General features: G+C 48.9%; 2 protein-coding genes across 3 annotated transcripts in view; one reads left to right on the top strand and one right to left on the bottom strand.

Annotated features, from left to right (window-relative positions):
* SETDB2 (SET domain bifurcated histone lysine methyltransferase 2) overlaps positions 1-2,401 on the bottom strand; it is a gene marked incomplete at its 5' end in the record, with an annotated part of 260,530 nt that extends 258,129 nt beyond the window's left edge. The window contains 1 exon segment of the mRNA XM_068165279.1: positions 2,388-2,401. Within this exon segment, the coding sequence (XP_068021380.1) occupies positions 2,388-2,401 (14 nt within the window).
* A 717-nt stretch (positions 2,402-3,118) lies between these two features.
* Positions 3,119-22,101, top strand: part of HTR2A (5-hydroxytryptamine receptor 2A) — a 46,334-nt gene continuing 27,351 nt past the window's right edge. The window contains exons 1-3 of one of the 2 annotated variants that reach the window (XM_068165226.1): positions 3,119-3,495; positions 3,974-4,654; positions 11,335-11,535. In XM_068165226.1, coding sequence (XP_068021327.1) covers positions 4,240-4,654; positions 11,335-11,535 — 616 coding nt within the window. In that variant the 5' untranslated portion in view covers positions 3,119-3,495; positions 3,974-4,239. The remainder of the gene's footprint in view (positions 3,496-3,973; positions 4,655-11,334; positions 11,536-22,101) is intronic. The other variant, XM_068165225.1, reaches the window with a different exon arrangement.

The following is a 22,101-nucleotide window of genomic DNA, read 5'->3' on the forward strand; positions in this document are numbered from 1 at the left end:
GTGTCTGGGAAAAGAGACCAACCCCCACCTGGCTACAACCTCCCTTCAGGTAGTTGTAGAGGGCAATGAGGTCACCCCTGAGCCTCCTCCAGGCTAAGCAACCCCAGCTCCCTCAGCCTCTCCTCACAGGGCTGTGCTCCAGACCTCTCCCCAGCCTCATTGCCCATCTCTGGACATTTTCAAGTGTGGCAATGTCCTTCTTAAACTGAGGGGCCCAAGGCTGGACACAGTACTTAAGATCTGGCCTTAAGCTGTGACTGGGTAGGTTTACAGTGGACATTAGGAAAAACTACCCTTCAGGGAGTTGTAGACAGCAAGAAGGTGTCCCCTGAGCCTCCTCTTCTCCAAGCTAAGCAACCCCAGCTCCCTCAGCCTCTCCTCACAGGGCTGTGCTCCAAACCCTTCCCCAGCTTTATTGCCCTTCTCTGGACACCTTCCAGCAACTCAACATCCTTCCTGAACTGAGGGGCCTAGAGCTGGACACAGGACTCGAGGTGTGGCCTAACCAGTGCTGAGTCCAAGGGCACAATGACCTCCCTGAGGTGACAGCACAGCAGCCATGCTCAACAGAAGTGGAGCCCAAGCCCTGCAGAAGATCTGCACTCACTTGCTGAGGGCATCTGTATGGCGATGGATGATGAACCTTCTGGAGCACAGGTGCCAAGTTCACTTGGTGGACACAGTAACTCATTAAAGGAGAGAGGCAAAAGGCCTCTTCTGGCTCCTAGACAGGACTGCCAAGGCTGGAATACTTCTTGATAAATTTAGCACTATCAGTTTGTTTTGGCTAACAATCTTCTGGCCTCATCTAATGGATTGGAAAATGTAAGTGTTGGGCCTCTTCTGGCTCCTGGACAGGGCTGGCAGGGTTGGAATACTTCTTGATAAATTTAGCACTATCAGTTTGTTTTGCCTAATAGTATTCTGACCTCATCTATGGGATTGGAAAATTTAAGCATTGGGATGACTCGTCCAACTCCCACCCGGGCAGCACTGGGATCTACTGCCTGGCTGTTCTGTCCTGCTGTCACAGATATTAATCTGGGCTCATCTGGGAGCAAAACTGGCTCCAAAGGCACATTTCTGTGAAAGGATTTCTGTAACAGTGCCTCAGTGATCTGGATGGGCTTTGGCAAGTTCTCTGAGACTCACTTTGATAAGGTTTTGACCTGAAGAGATTAGCTGAGCTGAGGTAGCGCTCCATGTGTTCACAGCCACCGAGTGTCATAGTATCATAGTATCAGTCAGGGTTGGAAGGGAGCACAAGGATCTTCTAGTTCCAACCCCCCTGCCATGGGTAAGGACACCCCACACTACATCAGCCTGGCCACAGCCTCATCCAGCCTGGGCTTAAACACCTACAGGGATGGGGCCTCAACCACCTCCCTGGACAACCCATTCCAGGGCTTCACCACTCTCATGGGGAAGAACTTCCTCCTCACCTCCAGCCTCAATCTCCTCACCTCCAGCTCCATTCCATTCCCCCTAGTCCTATCACTCCCTGAGATCCTGAGCAGTCCCCTCCCCAGCCTTCTTGTAGCCCCCTTTCAGATACTGGAAGGCCACAATGAGGTCACCTGGGAGCCTTCTCTTCTCCAGACTGAACAGCCCCAACTCCTTCAGTCTGTCCTCACAGGAGAGGTGCTCCAGCCCTCTGATCATCCTCCTGGCCCTTCTCTGGACACCTTCCAGCACCTCCACATCCCTCCTGTAATAGGGGCTCCAGAACTGGAGGCAGTACTCCAGGTGGGGTCTCCCCAGAGCTGAGTAGAGGGGGAGAATCACCTCCCTTGCCCTGCTGGCCACACTTCTCCTGATGCAGCCCAGGATCTGATTGGCTTTTCAGGCTGCAAGTGCACATTGAGAGCTCATGTTGAGTTTTTTGTCCCCCAGCACCCCCAAGTCTCTCTCCTCAGGGCTGCTTTCCAGCCACTCCCTGCCCAGCCTGCATTTGTGCCTGGGATTGCCTCCACCCAGCTGCAGGACCCTGCACTTGCTCTTATTGAACTTCATGAGGTTGGCTTGTGCCCACCTCTCCAGCCTGTCCAGGTCCCTCTGGATGGCCTCCCTTCCCTCCAGCCTGTCTGCTGCATCACACAGCTTTAAACTCTAAACTGCAGCAGAGTTAGCAGTGCTGCATGTGGAGCTGAGCTACAGGAGCACATTGCAGCTCCTGTGGGCTCATGGGCTGCCAGGATCCACTGGTGCCCAGCAACACATCTCACTGAGCTCTCACTACAAACTGCCTGAGCCTGCCTGTATTAAGCCATTGCCCTCTGCATGAGGGAAACTTGCAAGATATTTAAGGAGGGGTGGTGGAGCAACAGAGCCACTCAGATGAAATGTTGGCAACCCCCACATCTCAGAACATCAGGGAGTGAGTTTCATGGTGTGTGGCAAATTGAAGAGTTGGTTACTTTCTTCATCTGTGTCCTGGCAGCAGAGGTACAAGGCAGAAACAATGGAAGGTGCTTTTGTTTCCTCCTCTGCTGGGTACTGTTTTGTTTTCCTTAACTGCTTCACTCGGGACACTTGCTTAGGACAGGATGCTGGGGTTAATTGCTACACTCACCTCCTGACAAACGAGCACGACATCAGAGCCACTTCATCATGACATCAGAGTCACTTCAAGTCTTTTATACATATCTATTGCCCTATTGCCAGCATGATTCCCATGTGAGCACAGACCCGGAGTTAAAGCTGAAGGGAATGGAATGTTGCTCCTTCCTTTTAAAGGCTGTCATCATTTCCCCTCTACATGGAAAAAGCTTCACACATTTTTCATTAGTAGCTACCACTGCAAGCCTTAGATTTTGTCTCTTTTCAGCCTGCATCCTGTGAAACACTGCAATTGCATGCAGCTGTGTTCATAAGCCACCCCCTGCGAGCACCGAAGGCAGCACCCAAGCAGAGGACCTCCAAAGTGCACAGTGCCAAGGCTGCTGGTTTGCTAAGACGACCCTCTCTGGTCTGCCTTCCCCTGCCCTCCTCTGCTGTTGCTACCTTGCAGCTTCTGACATCCAGGGAAGTGGGAGGTCTGACAAACCGAGCAAGGCAGTGAGCAAGAAATTCCGTTCCTGGTGAAATCAGTAATTCCTCTGTGCAGACTGCTGTCGTGTCTCTGTCTGTCTGTCTGTCTCTGTGTGTGTGTGTTTTCCTTCGTGCCACTCCGGGAAGGGCTCCGATACTGTTGCTACTTTAAATATAGCTGGCCCTGGGGCGGGGAAACGCACAAGGAAAGAGTCGACAAGCAGCCTGTCTCTCAGAAGGAAAGAGCAAGCCTCACAGCACAAGGGACTGGCTTCACTCAAGTGTGCAGTTCAGAAGTAAAAGAAACCATAAAAAAAAACGAGCCCAAACTACTTGAAATACCACCATTTCGGAGAAGGCTGAAGAAAAAAGGACACAGAACTGGCTAAGCACAGTGAAGAACGTGGAAAACCAGGGCAAAAAGCCCACCTCTTTGCAGTTTGAAAGCAAGCCCTGAGGTACAATGTAAGTCTTCCTTAAATTCTTTGGGTTGTTTGATTGTTTGGTGGTTTGATTTCCATCCTGCAGCCAGGCTGGGCCAGAAGTTGCAAGTGGCTCTCAAAAACCCAGTGTGATGTCTGAGTAAGAGGCTGAAAACTCTCCTGAAATGCCAGAGAATTCAGAGTCTCTCAGCCATCTTATGGAAGATGAACTATAAATAAGGAGAGCATACCTAATTATTTCAAAAGAAAGATGCTGGATGGAATCTTTAATCAACTTTCTTAATGGGGAAGCAAGAGCTCTGCTGTTTGGTGTGGCAAGCTATTTTAATACTGCTGAGCTTAAAACTGTGTGATTACAGTCACCAACAGCAATGAGATGTAGCTCCAGAGGGCAGTCCTAGTGGGTGCAAAAGTTTGGGGTGGCTTTTTTTTTTCCCCTCTTTTATTGCTCCAACCTTTTTGCTCTCTCAAGCCTCGAGTCCACACTCTCTATCCTACAGCTTGGTTTTGCTTTTCAGCTGGATTTTCAATGTATGCCCACACTGGACTTCCTATGGCGCTGGAAAGGAAACATTTCAGCTTTTGGAGTAATCCTGGCATGGTTTTTATTTGCTCTACACCACACTAGTGGCAAAAATGCAGGCAACTGAAGACTGTGCTCCCTGAACTTCTGGCGTGGACAGCTGAGGAATACAAAGCCTGATGGTGACAGAGGGTGATATTTTCCTGGTTCCCACCGTTGGTTTCACCCATTCTGGACTCAGCGATGGATATTCTTTGCGATGAGGAGAGCTCTGTGAACCCAACTGCAAACTCCATGATACAAATCAATCGGGAGAGAAGGCTCTACCGAAATGTTTATGGGGCTGGAGAGATTAATATATCACATCTCTTCAACTTGACAGTGGACTCTGAAAACCTGACCAATCTCTCATGTGAAGGTAACCTGAGTGCCCCTTGCTACTCTTCCCTGTTCCAGCTCTCACAGAAAAACTGGCCAGCTCTGCTGACGGTGATAGTGATTGTTCTAACCATTGCTGGAAATATTCTTGTCATCATGGCTGTGTCACTGGAGAAAAAACTACAGAATGCCACCAACTATTTTCTAATGTCACTTGCAATAGCTGACATGCTGCTGGGTTTCCTTGTCATGCCTGTGTCCATGTTAACCATACTGTACGGTGAGTATTAGCTGTGTAGCTGAACTGCATGTCCTGAGAAGCTTTAAACCTTGCATGCACAATGTCACTGTGAAGATTTCATTTTCTTACCAGCAAATGCTGATCCCTCCATGCAAGTTGAAATATGTGTAACTGGTCAAGAAGCATATCTCACTGAATGTAAGAATAGGTGAAGTCCTTCATTATTTCCCTACTTCCTATTTCTCCTTAGAGACATTTTAAATGCAGAGCAAAACATTAGTTTATTACTCAGTTGCTGGATGAATTGTTTCCAAGTGCACAGGAAAATGCTCTGCTCTCTCTATCCTTTCAGGTTTTCCCTCTTGACTCAGGATTTTCAGCCTTCCTAGTAAGAAGGTAGGGTCCTGTCAGTCATTTTGCCCTGCAAATATGCACAGAACCACTAATGACTTCCTTTAGGTAAGAATAGGTGAAGTCCGTTACTTCCCTACTTCCTATTTCTGCTTAGAGACATTTTAAATGCAGAGCAAAACATTAGTTTGTTACTCAGTTGCTGGATGAATTGTTTCCAAGTGCACAGGAAGATGCTTTGCTGTCTCTGTTCTTTCAGGTTTTCCCCCTTGGCTCAGGATTTTCAGTATTCCTAGTAAGAAGGTAGGGTCCTGTCAGTCATTTTGCTCTGCAAATATGCACAGAAGCACTAATGACTTCCTTTAGGTAAGAATAGCTGAAGTCCATTATTTCCCTACTTCCTATTTCTGCTTAGAGACATTTTAAATGCAGAGCAAAACATTAGTTTGTTACTCAGTTGCTGGATGAGTTGTTTCAAAGTGCACAGGAAGATGCTTTGCTGTCTCTGTTCTTTCAGGTTTTCCCTCTTGGCTCAGGATTTTCAGCCTTCCTAGTAAGAAGGTAGGGTCCTGTCAGTCATTTTGCTCTGCAAACATGCACAGAAGCACCAATGGCTTCCTTTAGGTAAGAATAGGTGAAGTACTTCATTATATCCCTACTTCCTATTTCTAGCTACAGACATTTTAAATGCAGAGCAAAACATTAGTTTATTACTCAGTTGCTGGATGAGTTGTTTCAAAGTGCACAGGAAGATGCTTTGCTGTCTCTGTTCTTTCAGGTTTTCCCCCTTGGCTCAGGATTTTCAGCCTTCCTAGTAAGAAGGTAGGGTCCTGTCAGTCATTTTGCTCTGCAAATATGCACAGAAGCACCAATGGCTTCCTTTAAGGTTCAGAGTAGGGAATCACTTTGTGGGGTTTTTAATGAAGCAATGCAAATGCAAACAATTGCCTTAACACAAATGTCCTCCCAGACACCTACTCGCCAACAAATGTTGGAATAAGTATTGTGGGAGTTAAAAAATGAATGGGTAGGCCCCTGTTCTTGCTTGGCTTTCAGCAACATTTGCAAATGCAAAGCTCTTGGCTCTTAAGAGAAGTTATTTGAGAATGTAAGTGACTCACAACTCACAGTTCATACCCTTGGAGGTGATTAATAGCAGATCTTTCTTCTCGTTTTCACCAAACTCACCTGCAGCACAGCTCATACAGGAAAAAAAGAGCCCCCAGCAGCCTGTGTGTTCAGCACCAATAGTGTCAGGCTGTCAGAGTCCCTGAACTTTGAGAAATGAGTTTCCCTGTGCCACAACCCAACTGCTGTGGTTCAAGGGGAAGCCAGAGAACGCCAGGAAGAGGGCGAGGCTGGTTGTAAAGGTTTCTATTGCTTCGGTGGTTTGGGACTAAAGGTCAGGCGTGAGCCTGTGACTGAAGAGAGATTTCATTCAGAAAACCCGAATTTCATTTGCCACTCTCGTTATTTTCTCCATCGATTGCCCTCAGCAGCATTTGTAAAGTGTATTTGGCATCAGGGTAACGTTTTGATTTATTGTATTAGTGCTACAATTACCTCTGGTGGTAGACGCCATAAAAGCGAGCTGCGGGAGCAGAAAGCATCCGATGAGTGAGATTAGAATCCCTTCGAAAGCCTGCTGCCTGATTCCCTGAGACATGCAACAGGGACTCCTGCTGGCCGGGCTCTGCTGCTGAGCAAAGAGATGCCCGAAAGCCACGGCTCAGGAGTGGTTTGGAAGCCAGGGCGAGGATTTCCTGCATGCAGCAGAGCCAAAACCCTCACTGAGGGGGTTAAGGCTGCGTCACCCTCCTTTGTGATTGCTGGCACAGAGGAGCAGGAGGGTGACAGATGCCACAGGGGAGGGAGTGTGCAGGCTCTGCCTCCTCTCTACCTGCTTCTTCCCTTTCAAGGTCAAGAAAGCGAGGCCTTTGCAGGGTAACTTGAGGTGAAATATATCCAGTGGTGCACGCAGAAGAACCATCTCAGCATGGTGCACTGGCAACCTCCAGAACAACCAGTGATGGTGCAGAGGGACACTTCCCCTTATGCAGGAGCACTTGCTTGGCCTTAGCTGACCAGAGAAAGACAGGATGCAGGCAGCATCAGCCACATCACATATGCTGACAATCCTGATCCCTACCTGGGGGCCTTTGCATCTACCTTTCTCTGCTGGGGTACCTCCAGACCCTTGAAGGGGCATTGTGGCTGTTTTGCTCAGAGTCACAATTTTCTGCTCCTGTGGACAACTTCCATTCAAGTGCCCTGGCTCCATGCTTGCCCAGCCTGCACCCTTTGGTGCAGGTATTTCTCTGTTCACACAACAGCACAAACCTCTGCTGCAAAAAAGCCCCAACCCACAAACAACCAAAACACCACGAAATAAACAAACAAAACCCCTAAAACCCCAAAACATTCCCACCAAGGAGGATGGCTCCACAGAGCTGAACATTTACAGTTAACAACACTGCTGTTTCCCACTAGAACATGTATTGGCTGCCAAATACTGGTTGCTCCTGCGTCAGAGACTTGCCCCCTGCCAGTGTGGAGAAGCTGTTGGAATTATTGGCAGGTGCTGTGTAACTTCTTGGTGCAGTGGAGTGACCAGGCTTATCAGAGGGCTCCTGACCAGCCAGGTGCTGACATGAATAGAATAGAATAGAATAGACCAGACCGGAAGAGACCTTCGAGATCATCATGCCCAACCTATCATCCAACACCACCCAACCAACTAACCCATGGCACCAAGCACCCCATCAAGTCTCCTCCTGAACACCTCCAGGGATGGTGACTCCACCACCTCCTTGGGCAGCCCATTCCAATGGGCAATCACTCTCTCTGTGTAAAACCTCCTCCTAACCTCCAGCCTAAACCTCCCCTGGCACAGCCTCAGACTGTGTCCTCTTGTTCTGGTACTGGTTGCCTGGGAGAAGAGACCAACCTCTGCCTGGCTACAACCTCCCTTCAGGTAGTTGTAGAGAGCAAGAAGGTCACCCCTGAATCTCCTCTTCTCCAGGCTAAGCAACCCCAGCTCCCTCAGCCTTTCCTCACAGGGCTGTGTTCCAAACCCCTCACCAAATCTGTTGCCCTTCTCTGGACATGTTCCAGCAACTCAACCTCCTTCCTAAACTGAGGGGCCCAGAACTGGACACAGGACTTGAGGTGCAGCCTAACCAGTGCAGTGTACAGAGGCAGAATGACCTCCCTGTTCCTTCTGGCCATACTGTTACTGATGCAGGCCAGGATGCCATTGGCCCTCCTGGCTGTCTGGGCACAGTGCCTCATCTGATGCTCCCCTCTCCACTCTCCCCACTTCCCTCTGCAGTAGTGTCTTCCCTACTCTAGTGGTGAGGTCTGAGGTGACAGGTTGGACTCGATGATCTTTGAGGTCCCTTCCAACCTTAGGAATACTGAATACTGAATACTGAAATACCTCTCTCCTCTCTTGCCTTACAGCATTTCCTTAGCCCTTTACTCAAAACAGTTTCCCTATAGATCCTGTTACTAATGAGCAGCTGCCCCGCCATCCTGGTCAGTTTCCCTTGCCTGGGGAGGTGGTGGAGTCACTCTCACTGGAAGTGTTTAGGAAGAGCCTGGATGGGGTGCTTGGTGCCATGGTTTAGTTGATTAGATGGTGTTGGGTGATAGGTTGGACTTGATGATCTTGAAGGTCTCTTCCTAAACACCTCCAGTGATGGTGACTCCACCACCTCCCTGGGCAGCACATCCCAATGGCCAATCTCTCTTTCTGGGAAGAACTTCTTCCTAACATCCAACCTGAACCTCCCCTAATACAGCTAGAGACTGTGTCCTCCTGTTCTGGTGCTGGCCGCCCAGGAGATGAGACCAACCCCCACCTAGCTACAACCTCACTTCAGGGAGTTGTGGACAGCAAGAAGGTCTCCCCTAAGCCTCCTCTTCTACAGGCTAGGCAACCCCAGCTCCCTCAGCCTCTCCTCACAAGGCTGTGCTCCAGACCTCTCCCCAGTCTCATTGCCCTTCTCTGGACACATTCAAGTGTCTCAATGTCCTTCTTAAACTGAGGGGCCCAGAACTGGACACAGGACTCCAAGTGTGGCCTAACCAGTGCAATATGCTCTAAATTAAATCACCACAAGTTAAGGACATGGCTAACTGCAAAACTTGCTCCAACAACAGCTATTAGTGGTTTCCTGCAGGACTAGAAGGGCTTTTGAACAGAGGGCCTGCAAGTCTCAAGCTGCACCAGGGGAAATTTAGGCTGGAGGTGAGGAGAAAGTTCTTCATGGAGAGAGTTGTTACCCTTTGGAATGTGCTGCCCAGGGAGGTGGTGGAGTCACCATCCCTGGAGGTGTTCAAGAGGGGACTGGATGTGGCACTTGGTGCCATGGTTTAGTAGTCAGGAGGTGCTGGGTGCTAGGTTGGACTTGATGACCTTTGAGGTCCCTTCCAACCTTAGTGATTCTATGATTCTAAGGTTCTGCTTACACAGTCTTTTGAAATCATAAAGCTGGAAGAGGTTACAAGCACTCAGAGGGACAGGATCAGAATCATCAACAATCACCTGTACCCCATCAGAGAAAGTGTGACTTGAACAAATAGCATTCAGCAAGGACAAATTCAATGAGACCCACTTAGGGGAGAGACAGCAAGCCAACTACTGCTGGGGAAACTTGTCAAGGCTTCAGGAAAGCTGAAGAAGATCTGGCTGTCAAAATGGATCCTAAGCTAAGCATATGTCACAGGTATCTTTTCATGCAAAGGCACCCATCATTCTGGGTGGTGCAAGTAAGAATATTCCCTGCAACACCTGTGAAACAACCTTCTATTTCACTTAGCAGTCAGGAGGCCTTTGCAAAACCAGGAGTCCTGTCCGGTCACCAAATGATAAGCAAGATGTGGACAAATGAAAAAGATTCCAGCACAGAGAGAGAAGAACACAAAAGTTTTTAAGGCAACATCTGTAAGCAAAAGATAATGGAATTGTCCTTGCTTAGTCTGGAGAAGGGTAAAACCCAACCCCCAAACAACCAAACTAGGCAAGACGTGATAGTCATCTTCCCACAGCTTCCAGAAAGGACAGCAATCAATTATTCTTCAGGGCTAGTGGGATGAACAAGAGAAAAAGGGACAGCTTAATTTGCAGTAAAGGAGATGGGGGTTGGATCTGTGTAAATAGTAATGCCTTTGCTAGGGATTAGTTCCACTTGGAGGAGCCTATTAATATTTAACTGGGATGATACAGGGAACATCCTTATTTAAGTGTGTGGTAGGTGCCTAAAGACAGATGAGAGAAGTATCAGTGACAAGCAGCAAAATACATTTCTTGCTTCCTCTGCCACTACAGCTAAAGCTTCAGTGTCAGAATTTAGTGACTTTTCTGATCAAGCAGTGTCAATAATGCAGTAATCATAGGGATAGCAATAATAGAAACAAAACTGAGAACTTGCAGGGTTACAATGAGAAAACTGCTGCTTTTCCCATGGATTTGCTGCCAGAAATGCTTAATTGCAACATCCAGCATGAGCATTTTGCAAGCAGAATTAAAAAGAATGGAATGGAATGGAATGGAATGGAATGGAATGGAATGGAATGGAATGGAATGGAATGGAATGGAATGGAATGGAATGGAATGGAAGAATAGAATAGAATAGAATAGAATAGAATAGAATAGAATAGAATAGAATAGAATAGAATAGACCAGACCAGGTTGGAAGAGACCTTCGAGATCATTGAGTCCAACCTATCACCCAACACTATCTGATCAACTAAACCATGGCACCAAGCGCCCCATCCAGTCTCCTCCTAAACGCTTCCAGGGATGGTGACTCCACCACCTCCCTGGGTAGCACATTCCAATGGCCAATCTCTCTTTCTATGAAGAACTTTCTCCTCACCTCAAGCCTCAAGCATCAAGCCCCTGGTGCAGCTTGAGACTGTGTCCTCTTGTTCTGGTGCTGGTTGCCTGGGAGAAGAGACCAACCCCCACCTGGCTACAACCTCCCTTCAGGCAGTTGTAGAGAGCAAGAAGGTCTCCCCTGAGTCTCCTCTTCTCCAGGCTAAGCAACCCCAGCTCCCTCAGCCTCTCCTCACAAGGCTGTGTTCCAAACCCCTCCCCAGCTTTGTTGCCCTTCTCTGGACACCTTCCAGCATCTCAACATCTTTCCTAAACTGAGGGGCCCAGAACTGGACACAGGACTCAAGGTGTGGCCTAACCAGTGCTGAGTCCAGGGGTAGAATGACCTCCCTGCTCCTGCTGGCCACACTGTTCCTGATGCAGTCCAGGATGTCATTGGCCTTCTTGCCCCCCTGGGCACACTGCTGGCTCATGTCCCGTTCTTCCATGACACAATCTTAACTGATGTTAATTTCCTTTTGTGCAGGATACACGTGGCCTCTACCTACAAAGCTCTGTGCCATTTGGATCTATTTGGATGTGCTTTTCTCCACTGCCTCCATCATGCACCTCTGTGCCATCTCCCTGGATCGCTACATCGCCATCCGCAACCCCATCCATCACAGCCGGTTTAACTCAAGGACTAAGGCTTTTGCAAAAATCATTGCTGTTTGGACCATATCAGTTGGTAAGTGAAGCAATATTTCAGCATGGAACTGTAGATTCCTAGCCTTTGAGAGGATTTGAATATACATATACATGTATTTTGCAGTCTAAACCTGTGTTCTCTGGCTGCAATCTTCCGCTTGCCACACTCTAAGAAGTGCTCTCATGTAGTAATTATGCGGTGGAAATCAACAACAACAGCAATGGGAAATGGAGGAGAACTGAGCAGCACTGTCACTGAAAAAATATACATTAGGATAGGATAGGATAAGATCGGGTAGGATAGGACAGGACAGGACAGGACAGGATAGGATAGGATAATATAGGATAGGATAGGATGGAATGGAATGGAATGGAATGGAATGGAATGGAATGGAATGGAATGGAATGGAATGGAATGGAGTAGAATAGAATAGAATAGAATGGAATAGAATAGAATAGAATAGACCAGACCAGACCAGGTTGGAAAAGACCTTCGAGATCATCAAATCCAACCTATCACCCAACACCATCTAATCAACTAAACCATGGCACCAAGCACCCCATCCAGTCTCTTCCTAAACATCTCCAGTGATGGTGACTCCACCACCTCGCTGGGCAGCACATTCCAATGGCCAGTCTCTCTTTCTGGGAAGAACATCTTCCTAACATCCAGCCTAAACCTCCCCTGGCACAGCTTGAGACTGTCCTCTTGTTCTGGTGCTGGCCACCAGGGAGAAGAGACCAACTCCCACGTGGCTACAGCCTCCCTTCAGGGAGTTGTAGAGAGCAATAAGGTCACCTCTGAGTCTCCTCCTCTCCAGGCTAAGCAACCCCAGCTCCCTCAGCCTCTCCTCACAGGGCTGTGTTCAAAACCCCTCCCCAGCTTTGTTGCCCTTCTCTGGACACCTTCCAGCAGCTCAACATCTTTCCTGAACTGAGGAGCCCAGAACTGGACACAGGACTCAAGGTGTAGCCTAACCAGTGCTGAGGACAGGGGCAGAATGACTTCCCTGCTCCTGCTGGCCACACTGTTCCTGATCCAGGCCAGGATGTTATTGGCCTTCTGGGTTGCCTGGGCACACTGCAGGCTCATGTTCAGCCTACTATCAACCAGCACCCCCAGGTCCCTTTCTGCCTGGCTGCTCTCCAGCCACTCTGATAGGACTGCTGGGTACATGTTTATTTCCCATATTGATTATCCATGATTACCTTAACATCTGAAAAGTAAAGAAATTATTTGAACTGAAAGGAAGAGAGAGATCTCTGTTTTATTTAAGTCAGTTGTTCCAAACTCCTTGCTGGGGTAATGTGCTTAGAGGTATTTCTTATGGCCAGATCTTTTCTGCCTTTCTTCCTGCATAGAGTAGGGTATTCATGCATCTTATTTAGGAGGCATTAGATGCTCTGTGCACACCTTAAAAAGAAGAAGTTTCCCCCACAGGGCAGCTCTGATTTGCATCATAATATAGATGACCTGAATGACTCCCTAGATCAATCTCTGTTCATTCTGGCTAAACCCAGAGGCTTGAAATAAGGTGCAGGAGTTCCCCTCTTCCATTCCCATGGTGGTGGTGGTGGCACCCTCGGTCCAGAGAAGTTTCATGGTGAGGGAGGTGGAAAGAGCTTGGTGTCTGATGCCACCAGGGATTTCCTTACACGCCTGGGCTAGGGATTTCACAGTATCACAGTATAACTAAGGTTGGAAGAGGCCTCAAGGGTCATCAAGTCCAACCTATCACCACAGACCTCATGACTAGACCACGGCACCAAGTGCCACATCCAATCCCCTCTTGAACACCTCCAGGGATGGTGACTCCACCACCTCCCTGGGCAGCACATTCCAATGACAAACGACTCTCTCAGTGAAGAACTTTCTCCTCACCTCCAGCCTAAACTTCCCCTGGCACAGCTTCAGACTGTGTCCTCTTGTTCTGGTGCTGGTTGCCTAGGAGAAGAGACCAATCCCCACCTGGCTACAACCTCCCTTCTGGTAGTTGTAGAGAGCAATGAGGTCACCCCTGAGCCTCCTCTTCTCCAGGCTAAACAACCCCAGCTCCCTCAGGCTCTCCTCACAGGGCTGTGCTCAAGGCCTCTCCCCAGCCTTGTTGCCCTTCTCTGGACACCTTCAAGTTTCTCAATGTCCTTCCTAAACTGAGGGGCCCAGAACTGGACACAGGACTCAAGGTGTGGCCTAACCAGTGCAGTGTACAGGGGCACAATGACTTCCCTGCTCCTGCTGGCCACACTATTCCTAATGCAGGCCAGGATGCCTTTGGCCTTCTTGGCTACCTGGGCACACTGCTGGCTCATATTCAGGCGGCTGTCGATCAGCACCCCCAGGTCCCTCTCTGTTTGGCAGCTCTCAGCCACTCTGACCCCAGCCTGTAGCTCTGCATGGGGTTGTTGTGACCAAAGTGCAGCCCCTGGCACTTGGACTTGTTGAATGCCATCCTGTTGGACTCTGCCCATCTGTCCAGTCAGTCAAGGTCCCTCTGCAGAGCCTTTTCCACCCTCTAACTGACCAACATCTGCTCCTAACTTGGTGTCATCTGCAAACTTGCTGATGACTGACTCAACCCCCTCATCCAGATCATCAATGAAGATGTTAAAGAGGATGGAGCCCAGCACTGATCCCTGGGGGACACCACTGGTGCCTGGCTGCCAGCTGGCTGTGGCACCATTCACCACCACTCTCTGGGCTCAGCCTCCAGCCAGTTCCTAACCCAGCACAGAGTGTTGTGGTCCAAGGCACGAGCTGACAGCAGTTTACTGTGGGGGACAGTGTTAAAGGCTTTGCTGAAGTCCAGGTAGACCACATGCACAGGCCTCCCCATGTTCACCAGATGGGTCACCTGATCATAGAAGGAGATCAGGTTGGAGAGGCAGGACCTGCCCTTCCTAAATCCATGTTGGCTGGACCTGCGCCCTTGGCCGTCCTTCAGGTGCAGACATGTTTCCAACATGTTGCCAGCACAGTTCCCTTTCAGCATATCTGATTTTGTAGACCACCTGAGCACCATCTCACTTACTGAAAAGCAGACAAAAAATCACTCTCTTGCCCTGGGAGGGATGAGTGCTGCCAGCATTCAAAGGTAATTAGCTGCTTCCTGGCTAATACAAATAATTGCAAGTGGTGGCTGTAATCCATTACCACTCTTCCAAGGGGAAGGAAAGGAGATGATGCCTAACACTGCTGCCTGCCTGCTGCTCTGAACTGTCTCCTGGCTTCCTTCCTGGCTCAGATTTTGAGAAATAGCAGTCTAGGATTGTTATGACTGAAAATAGCTCTATCTTCTTTTGCACAGTCCAAAATAGTGGGAGCTCTCTTTCTGCAGGAGAGAAGTTCTGCATTCTCCAAGAGCTGGTGAGGTTTAACAGCACCACACATGGCTCTGGGGTGCTTTCAGATGTAGATATCTAGCACAGATGCACCTAGCTTGCAACTCCAAAGGAAGTTTGGAGCTACTCAGATGCAGATGTCTTCATTTAGATTAGATGAATCACTGCCTCTGTCTTCACAGTGACTTTTTTAACAGTAGAAAACATATTCCTTACTCTGACCAGTTTTTTCCAGTGTGCATTCTCCATATCACACTTAAGAAGTGGTGTTGAGCTGGAATAGAATAGAATAGAATAGAATAGAATAGAATAGAATAGAATAGAATAGAATAGAATAGAATAGAATAGAATAGAATAGAATAGAATAGAATAGAATAGAATAGAATAGAATAGAATAGAATTAACCAGGTTGGAAAAGAACTTTGAGATCATCACGTCCAACCTATCACCCAACACCATCTAATCAACTAAACCATGGCACCAAGTGCCACATCCAGGCTCTTCCTAAACACTTCCACTGATGGTGACTCCACCACCTCCCTGGGCAGCACATTCCAATGGCCAATCTCTCTTTCTGGGAAGAACTTCTTCCTGACATCCAGCCTGAACCTCCCCTGGCACAGCTTGAGACTGTGTCCTCTTGTTCTGGTACTGGCTGCCTGGGAGAAGAGACCAACCCCCACCTGGCTACAACCTCTCTTCAGGGAGTTGTAGAGAGCAAGAAGGTCTCCCCTGAGCCTCCTCTTCTCCAGGCTAAGCAACCCCAGCACTCTCAGCCTCTCCTCACAGGGCTGTGTTCCAAACCCCTCCCCAGCTTTGTTGCCCTTCTCTGGACACCTTCCAGCAACTCAACATCTTTCCTAAACTGAGGCGTCCAGAACTGGACACAGGACTCAAGGTGTGGTCTAACCAGTACTGAGTCGAGGGGCAGAAAGACTTCCCTGCTCCTGCTGGCCACACTGTTCCTGATACAGCTTCCTGAGGAAGCAAGGGGCATGAGGAGATGAGCTGAAGGGACACAGGTCCATTCCCAGCTTGGCAACTGTGTCATGAATGATCCTTGGCATATGTGATGTGCCCCAGAGGACAGACAGGGACACAAACACTCAGCAAGTAATAAAAAAGCTGCTGAGCTAGTCCTTGTCAGGCTGGATTCAGTTTGCACCATGCCATATTGTTATACTCATAAAGAGAAATGATGGCATTACAAGGAGCCTTTATGGATGCCAGATCAGCCATGCAACCACAGAAAGAGAGATTGGCCTTTGGAATGTGCTGCCCAGGGAGGTGGTGGGGTCACCATCACTGGGGGTGTTTAAGAGGAGACTGGATGGGGTGCTTGGAGCCATGGTTTAGTTGATTAGATGGTGTTGGGTGATAGGTTGGACTCAATGATCTCAAAGGTCTTTTCCAACCTGGTTAAATCTAATCTAATTCTAATTCTAATTCTAATTCCAATTCTAATTCTAATTCTAATTCTAAATTCTAATTCTAACCTGCTCTCAGTCAGTCATTGGCTCCCTCCTCCTGCTCCTCCACAATCCATCTCAGAATAGCTAGGCAATGGTTTCTGAAGGATGAGGAGCATGCTGCATAATTTACTAATAGGAAATGGCTTCTGAACAAAGAAGAGTTTCATGTATCATTTCCCAGGCTCCAGGCTCTCAGTGCTACTTAGAGTGGAAGGGCTGTAAATTATTGATCTCTTTCCATTTTTCACATAGCTATGGTTAGCACAGGTGTCTTGGTCCAGAGAGGGAAAGAGACTCAGTTCTTTTAGAATATTCCCGTGATGTGAAATGAGAGGCACAAACCAGGCCAAAATATCAACAGCTAGGGTATTTATTACATAAATTAAGGTGAAATAAGAAGGGAAGAGGGAGAAAATAGAGAGGGAGAGAGAGAAGAGAGAAAGAAGAGGAAAGGAATTATATTACCACACTCCTCATCCCCCCAAGACAGTTTGAGTCTGTGGAGGAAAGGTGCTGCAGGAGATGTTGGGTTGGTAGATAAAGGGTGCTGAGGCTTTGGCTGGAGAAGAGATGTGGTCCTCTGGGCAGCCTCTTCAGCTCCATGAATAAACCTTTATTTAGAATAAACCAAACCAGGTTGGAAGAGACCTTCAAGATCATTGCATCCAACCTATCATCCAACACCACCCAAACAGCTAACCCATGGCACCAAGCACCCCATCAAGTCTCCTTCTGAACACCTACAATGACAGCGACTCCACCACCTCCCTGGGCAGCCCATTCCAATGGGCAATCACTCTCTCTGTATAGAACTTCTTCCTAACCTCCAGCCTGAACCTCCCCTGGTGCGGCCTGAGACTGTGTCCTCTTGTTCTGGTACTGGCTGCCAGGGAGAAGAGACCAACCTGCACCTGGCTACAACCTCCCTTCAGGTAGTTGTAGAGAGTGATAAGGTCACCCCTGAGCCTCCTCTTCTGCAGGCTAAGCAACCCCAGCTCCCTCAGCCTCTCCTCACAGGGCTGTGCTCCAGACCCCTCCCCAGCTTTGTTGCCCTTCTCTGGACACCTTCCAGCAACTCAACATCTTTCCTAACCTGAGGGGCTCAGAACTGGACACAGGACTCAAGGTGTGGCCTTTAAAAAAAGAGAATAAAAACAATGATTGTTCTGCCATTTGGTTTTACATTGAGTGGGTGAAGAGGATTTAGCCAGCAGCCTTTCCTTCCCCAGACCGTGCAGTGCCACAGGCAATTGGTTTAAAATAGATCCTAATTACTGTAACAGATTCTAATCGCCTCTTTAATTCTTAACTCACCCAGCACCCCGAGTGGCCAGATAATTAGATTATTTGTAGCTGTTGAAGGCAAAAGCCCATGAAACCCTGGAAATTATTCCATTTGTTTGAAAGCACAGAGGTCATTACTGAGAACAGGTGTGAAGAGCCCAAGCACTTCCCCTTGCCTAGAAAAATGAGAGTCGATTTGTGGCTGGCATTAAACTGGAATTTATAGCATGGGAAATGGAGCCTATGCTGTGAAAATACAGGAAAAGCAACTTGGAGTCACAGGATCACCAAGGTTGGAAGAGGCCTCAAAGATCATCAAGTCCAATATAGCACTCAACACCTCCTGACTACTAAACCATGGCACCAAGTGCCACATCCAATCCCCTCTTGAACACTTCCAGGGATGGTGACTCCACCACCTCCCTGGGCAGCACATTCCAATGGCTAACAACTCTCTCTGGGAAGAACTTTATCCTCACCTCCAGCCTAAACTTCCCTTGGTGCAGCTTGAGACTGTGTCCTCTTGTTCTGGTGCTGGTTGCCTGGGAGAAGAGACCAACCCCCACCTGGCTACAACCTCCCTTCAGGGAGCTGTAGACAGCAAGAAGGTCTCCCCTGAGCCTCCTCTTCTCCAGGCTAAGCAGCCCCCAGCTCCCTCAGCCTCTCCTCACAGGGCTGTGCTCCAGACCTCTCCCCAGCCTTGTTGTCCTTCTCTGGACACCTTCAAGTGTCTCAATGTCCTTCCTAAACTGAGGGGCCCAGAACTAAACACAGGACCCAAGGTGTGGTCTAACCAGTGCTGAGTCCAGGGGCACAATGACTTCCCTGCTCCTGCTGGCCACACCATTCCTAATGCAGTCCAGGATGCCATTGGCCTTCTTGGCCACCTGAGTCCTAAGTGGGCCTAAGGAATGTGTTGCTCTGCAAGAGCCCAACAATGTGTCATTCTCTCCTTCAACAAAACCATCACATAAAATAGTTATAGAATCACAGAATCACCGAGGTTGGAAGAGACCTCAAAGATCATTGAGTCCAACCTGTCACCACAGACCTCATGACTAAACCATGGCACCAAGTGCCACGTCCAATCCTCCAGGGATGGTGACTCCACCACCTCCCTGGGCAGCACATTCCAATGGCTAACAACTCTCTCAGGGAAGAACTTTCTCCTCAACTCCAGCCTAAACATCCCCTGTCACAGTTTGAGACTGTGTCCTCTTTACAGTCAGGAATGTTAGGCCTTTATATCTATCATTCTGCACTCCTCATTTCTCTCTGTTCTTCTGTTAATGGTCTAAGTAATGTGGAGTTTTATGAAGCCCAAATCCTCTTAGCTGATTTTTCTCTTCTCTTATTTCACACTCAGCCTACACATCTGTTGGCTGCCTTCAGGCAGTCTCTGCTCTCCCCAGTCTCTAACAACTTAGATTTATACAGCACTTTTTTATGCAGAAAAAAAACCAGTCCAAAGTGGAGCTGGAGGAAGCTGGTGAAATATCTCCCCCTGCAAAACCCTCTTAAAATGTTGTGATTGCTTTGGAGGCTTCAAAAATACAGGGATCCTGTAGCATGTGAAGCAACATTCCCCAAAGTGCAGGGTGCAAATGGTGACCTCCAGGTTTAGGAGAAACACTTGGTGCAGCTAAAACCTCTGATCATAGTATCATAGTATCAGTCAGGGTTGGAAGGGACCACAAGGATCAGCTAGTTCCAACCCCCCTGCCATGGGCAGGGACACCCCACACTACATCAGCCTGGCCACAGTCTCATCCAGCCTGGGCTTAAACACCTCCAGGGACGGGGCCTCAACCACCTCCCTGGACAACCCATTCCAGGGCTTCACCACTCTCATGGGGAAGAACTTCCTCCTCACCTCCAGCCTCAATCTCCCCACCTCCAGCTTCATTCCATTCCCCCTAGTCCTATCACTACCTGATAAGCATGGGGACATGAAGTATCAGACAGGCACCTGGGAGATTTAATACCACCTGTTCCTCATATCTAACTGCTACTGTCTCCAAGGAGGTTAAGAGAGGACTGGAATTATAGGCAGAAAACAACAGCAGCAGCATTCACGTGGCAGTGTGAAGATTTATACTGACAGAGAGGCTTACACCTTCTTTCCTGGCAGCTGGCAATTTCTCCATGTGAATTCTTCCTGTCCTACAGGCATGGGGAGGCCTGTGGAAGTGATCTACCTGGACTTCAGCAAGGCCTTTGACACCGTCCCCCATAGCAAACTGCTGGCTAAGCTGTCAGCTCATGGCTTGGACAGCAGCACTCTGAGCTGGGTTAGGAACTGGCTGGAGGCTGAGCCCAGAGAGTGGTGGTGAATGGTGCCACAGCCAGCTGGCAGCCAGGCACCAGTGGTGTGCCCCAAGGATCAGTGCTGGGCCCTGTGCTCTTTAACATCTTCATTGATGATCTGGATGAGGGGGTCGAGTCAGTCATCAGCAAGTTTGCAGATGACACCAAGTTAGGAGCAGATGTTGGTCAGTTAGAGGGTGGAAAGGCTCTGCAGAGGGACCTCGACCGACTGGACAGATGGGCAGAGTCCAACAGGATGGCATTCAACAAGTCCAGGTGCCAGGTGCTGCACTTTGGCCACAGCAACCCCATGCAGAGCTACAGGCTGGGGTCAGAGTGGCTGAGAGCTGCCAAACAGAGAGGGACCTGGAGGCGCTGATCAACAGCCGCCTGAACATGAGCCAGCAGTGTGCCCAGGTGGCCAAGAAGGCCAATGGCATCCTGGCCTGCATTAGGAATAGTGTGGCCAGCAGGAGCAGGGAAGTCATCGTGCCCCTGGACTCTGCATTGGTTAGGCCACAGCTTGAGTACTGTGTCCAGTTCGGGGCCCCTCAGTTTAGGAAGGGCATTGAGACACTTGAAGGTGTCCAGAGAAGGGCAACAAGGCTGGGGAGAGGCCTTGAGCACAGCCCTTTGAGGAGAGGCTGAGGGAGCTGGGATTGTTTAGCCTGGAGAAGAGGAGGCTCAGGGGTGACCTCATTGCCCTCTACAACTACCTGAAAGGTGGTTGTAGCCAGGTGGGCGTTAGTCTCTTCTCCTAGGCAACCAGCACCAGAACAAGAGGACACAGTCTCAAGCTGTGCCAGGGGAGGTTTAGGCTTGAGGCGAGGAGAAAGTTCTTCACTGAGAGAGTCATTCGTCATTGGAATGTGCTGCCCAGGGAGGTGGTGGAGTCACCATCACTGGAGGTCTTCAAGAGGGCATTGGACCTGGCACTTGGAGCCATGGTCTAGTAGTCATGAGGTCTATGGTGACAGGTTGGACTCGGTGATCCTCGAGGTCTCTTCCAATCTTAGTGATACTGTGATACTGTGATACAGAGCATGAAGGGCCAGGGAAGCAGCTGGGATAGGGAGAGGACAACTCTCAGTGTCTCTGGATTGTGGTTTGTTGACAGCATTGGCCTCCTTCAGCTCACTCCTCCTTCTGCCAAAGAGAGCTTTCATTTCAAAGTCCCTTCAATGGTTTCAAGAGGCACAAAGAGCTGAGGGGCAGCAGGTTGGGAATCCTAGATCCACCACATCATCCATTTTATCCAGATGATATAATTTGCTGGTTCATGCAAAATGCAATTTAGGGATGGCTTGGCACAGGAAAAGACCACTTGTTATAACATGGAATACACTGCCAAGAGACATAAAACTGCAAATAGCTACACATAGCACTGTGCACTGACAATGCAGATTTACACTTCAGCATCTAAATTTGGAAGTGCTGGAGCTAAACTTGAAATATCTGCCACACTACACTCTTTACAAGGTAGATGCAGTGCTACAGGCTGGGGTCAGAGTGGCTGGAGAGCAGCCAGGCAGGAAGGGACCTGGGGGTACTGGTTGACAGCAGGTGAACATGAGCCTGCAGTGTGCCCAGGTGGCCAAGAAGGCCAATGGCATCCTGCCTTGCATCAGAAATAGTGTGGCCAGCAGGAGAAGGGAGATCATTGTGACCCTGGACTCAGCACTGGTTAGGCCACACCTTGAGTCCTGTGTCCAGTTCTGGGCCCCTCAGTTTAAGAAGGAGATTGAGAACATGTCCAGAGAAGGGCAACGAACTTGGGGAGAGGCCTTGAGCACAGCCCTGTGAGGAGAGGCTGAGGGAGCTGGGGTTGCTTAGCCTGGAGAAGAGGAGACTCAGAGGAGACCTTCTTGCTGTCTACAACTCCCTGAAGGGAGGTTGTAGCCAGGTGGGGGTTGGTCTCTTCTCCCAGGCAACCAGCACCAGAACAAGAGGACACAGTCTCAAGCTGCACCAGGGGAGGTTTAGGCAATACCAATATTGAACCCATAGGGCCACATTTCCAAACCAGAAACATGGAGCAACCTGGCATACATCTGAGTGGGGAAGAATCCATTACAGCAGGATATATGTATTGTCAAATGCACAATAATTATGAGGAACTCTTTTACCATTTTCTTTGTCTAATTAACTGATTATCAGGAGGAGATGAAAGGTTTTGCCTACGGAAAAGGCTCACCTTTTGTTGT

This window comes from Melanerpes formicivorus, unplaced genomic scaffold (genome assembly GCF_026170545.1).
Source record: "Melanerpes formicivorus ecotype bairdi unplaced genomic scaffold, bMelFor1.0.p_v2 SCAF_87, whole genome shotgun sequence".
Taxonomy (NCBI): domain Eukaryota; kingdom Metazoa; phylum Chordata; class Aves; order Piciformes; family Picidae; genus Melanerpes; species Melanerpes formicivorus.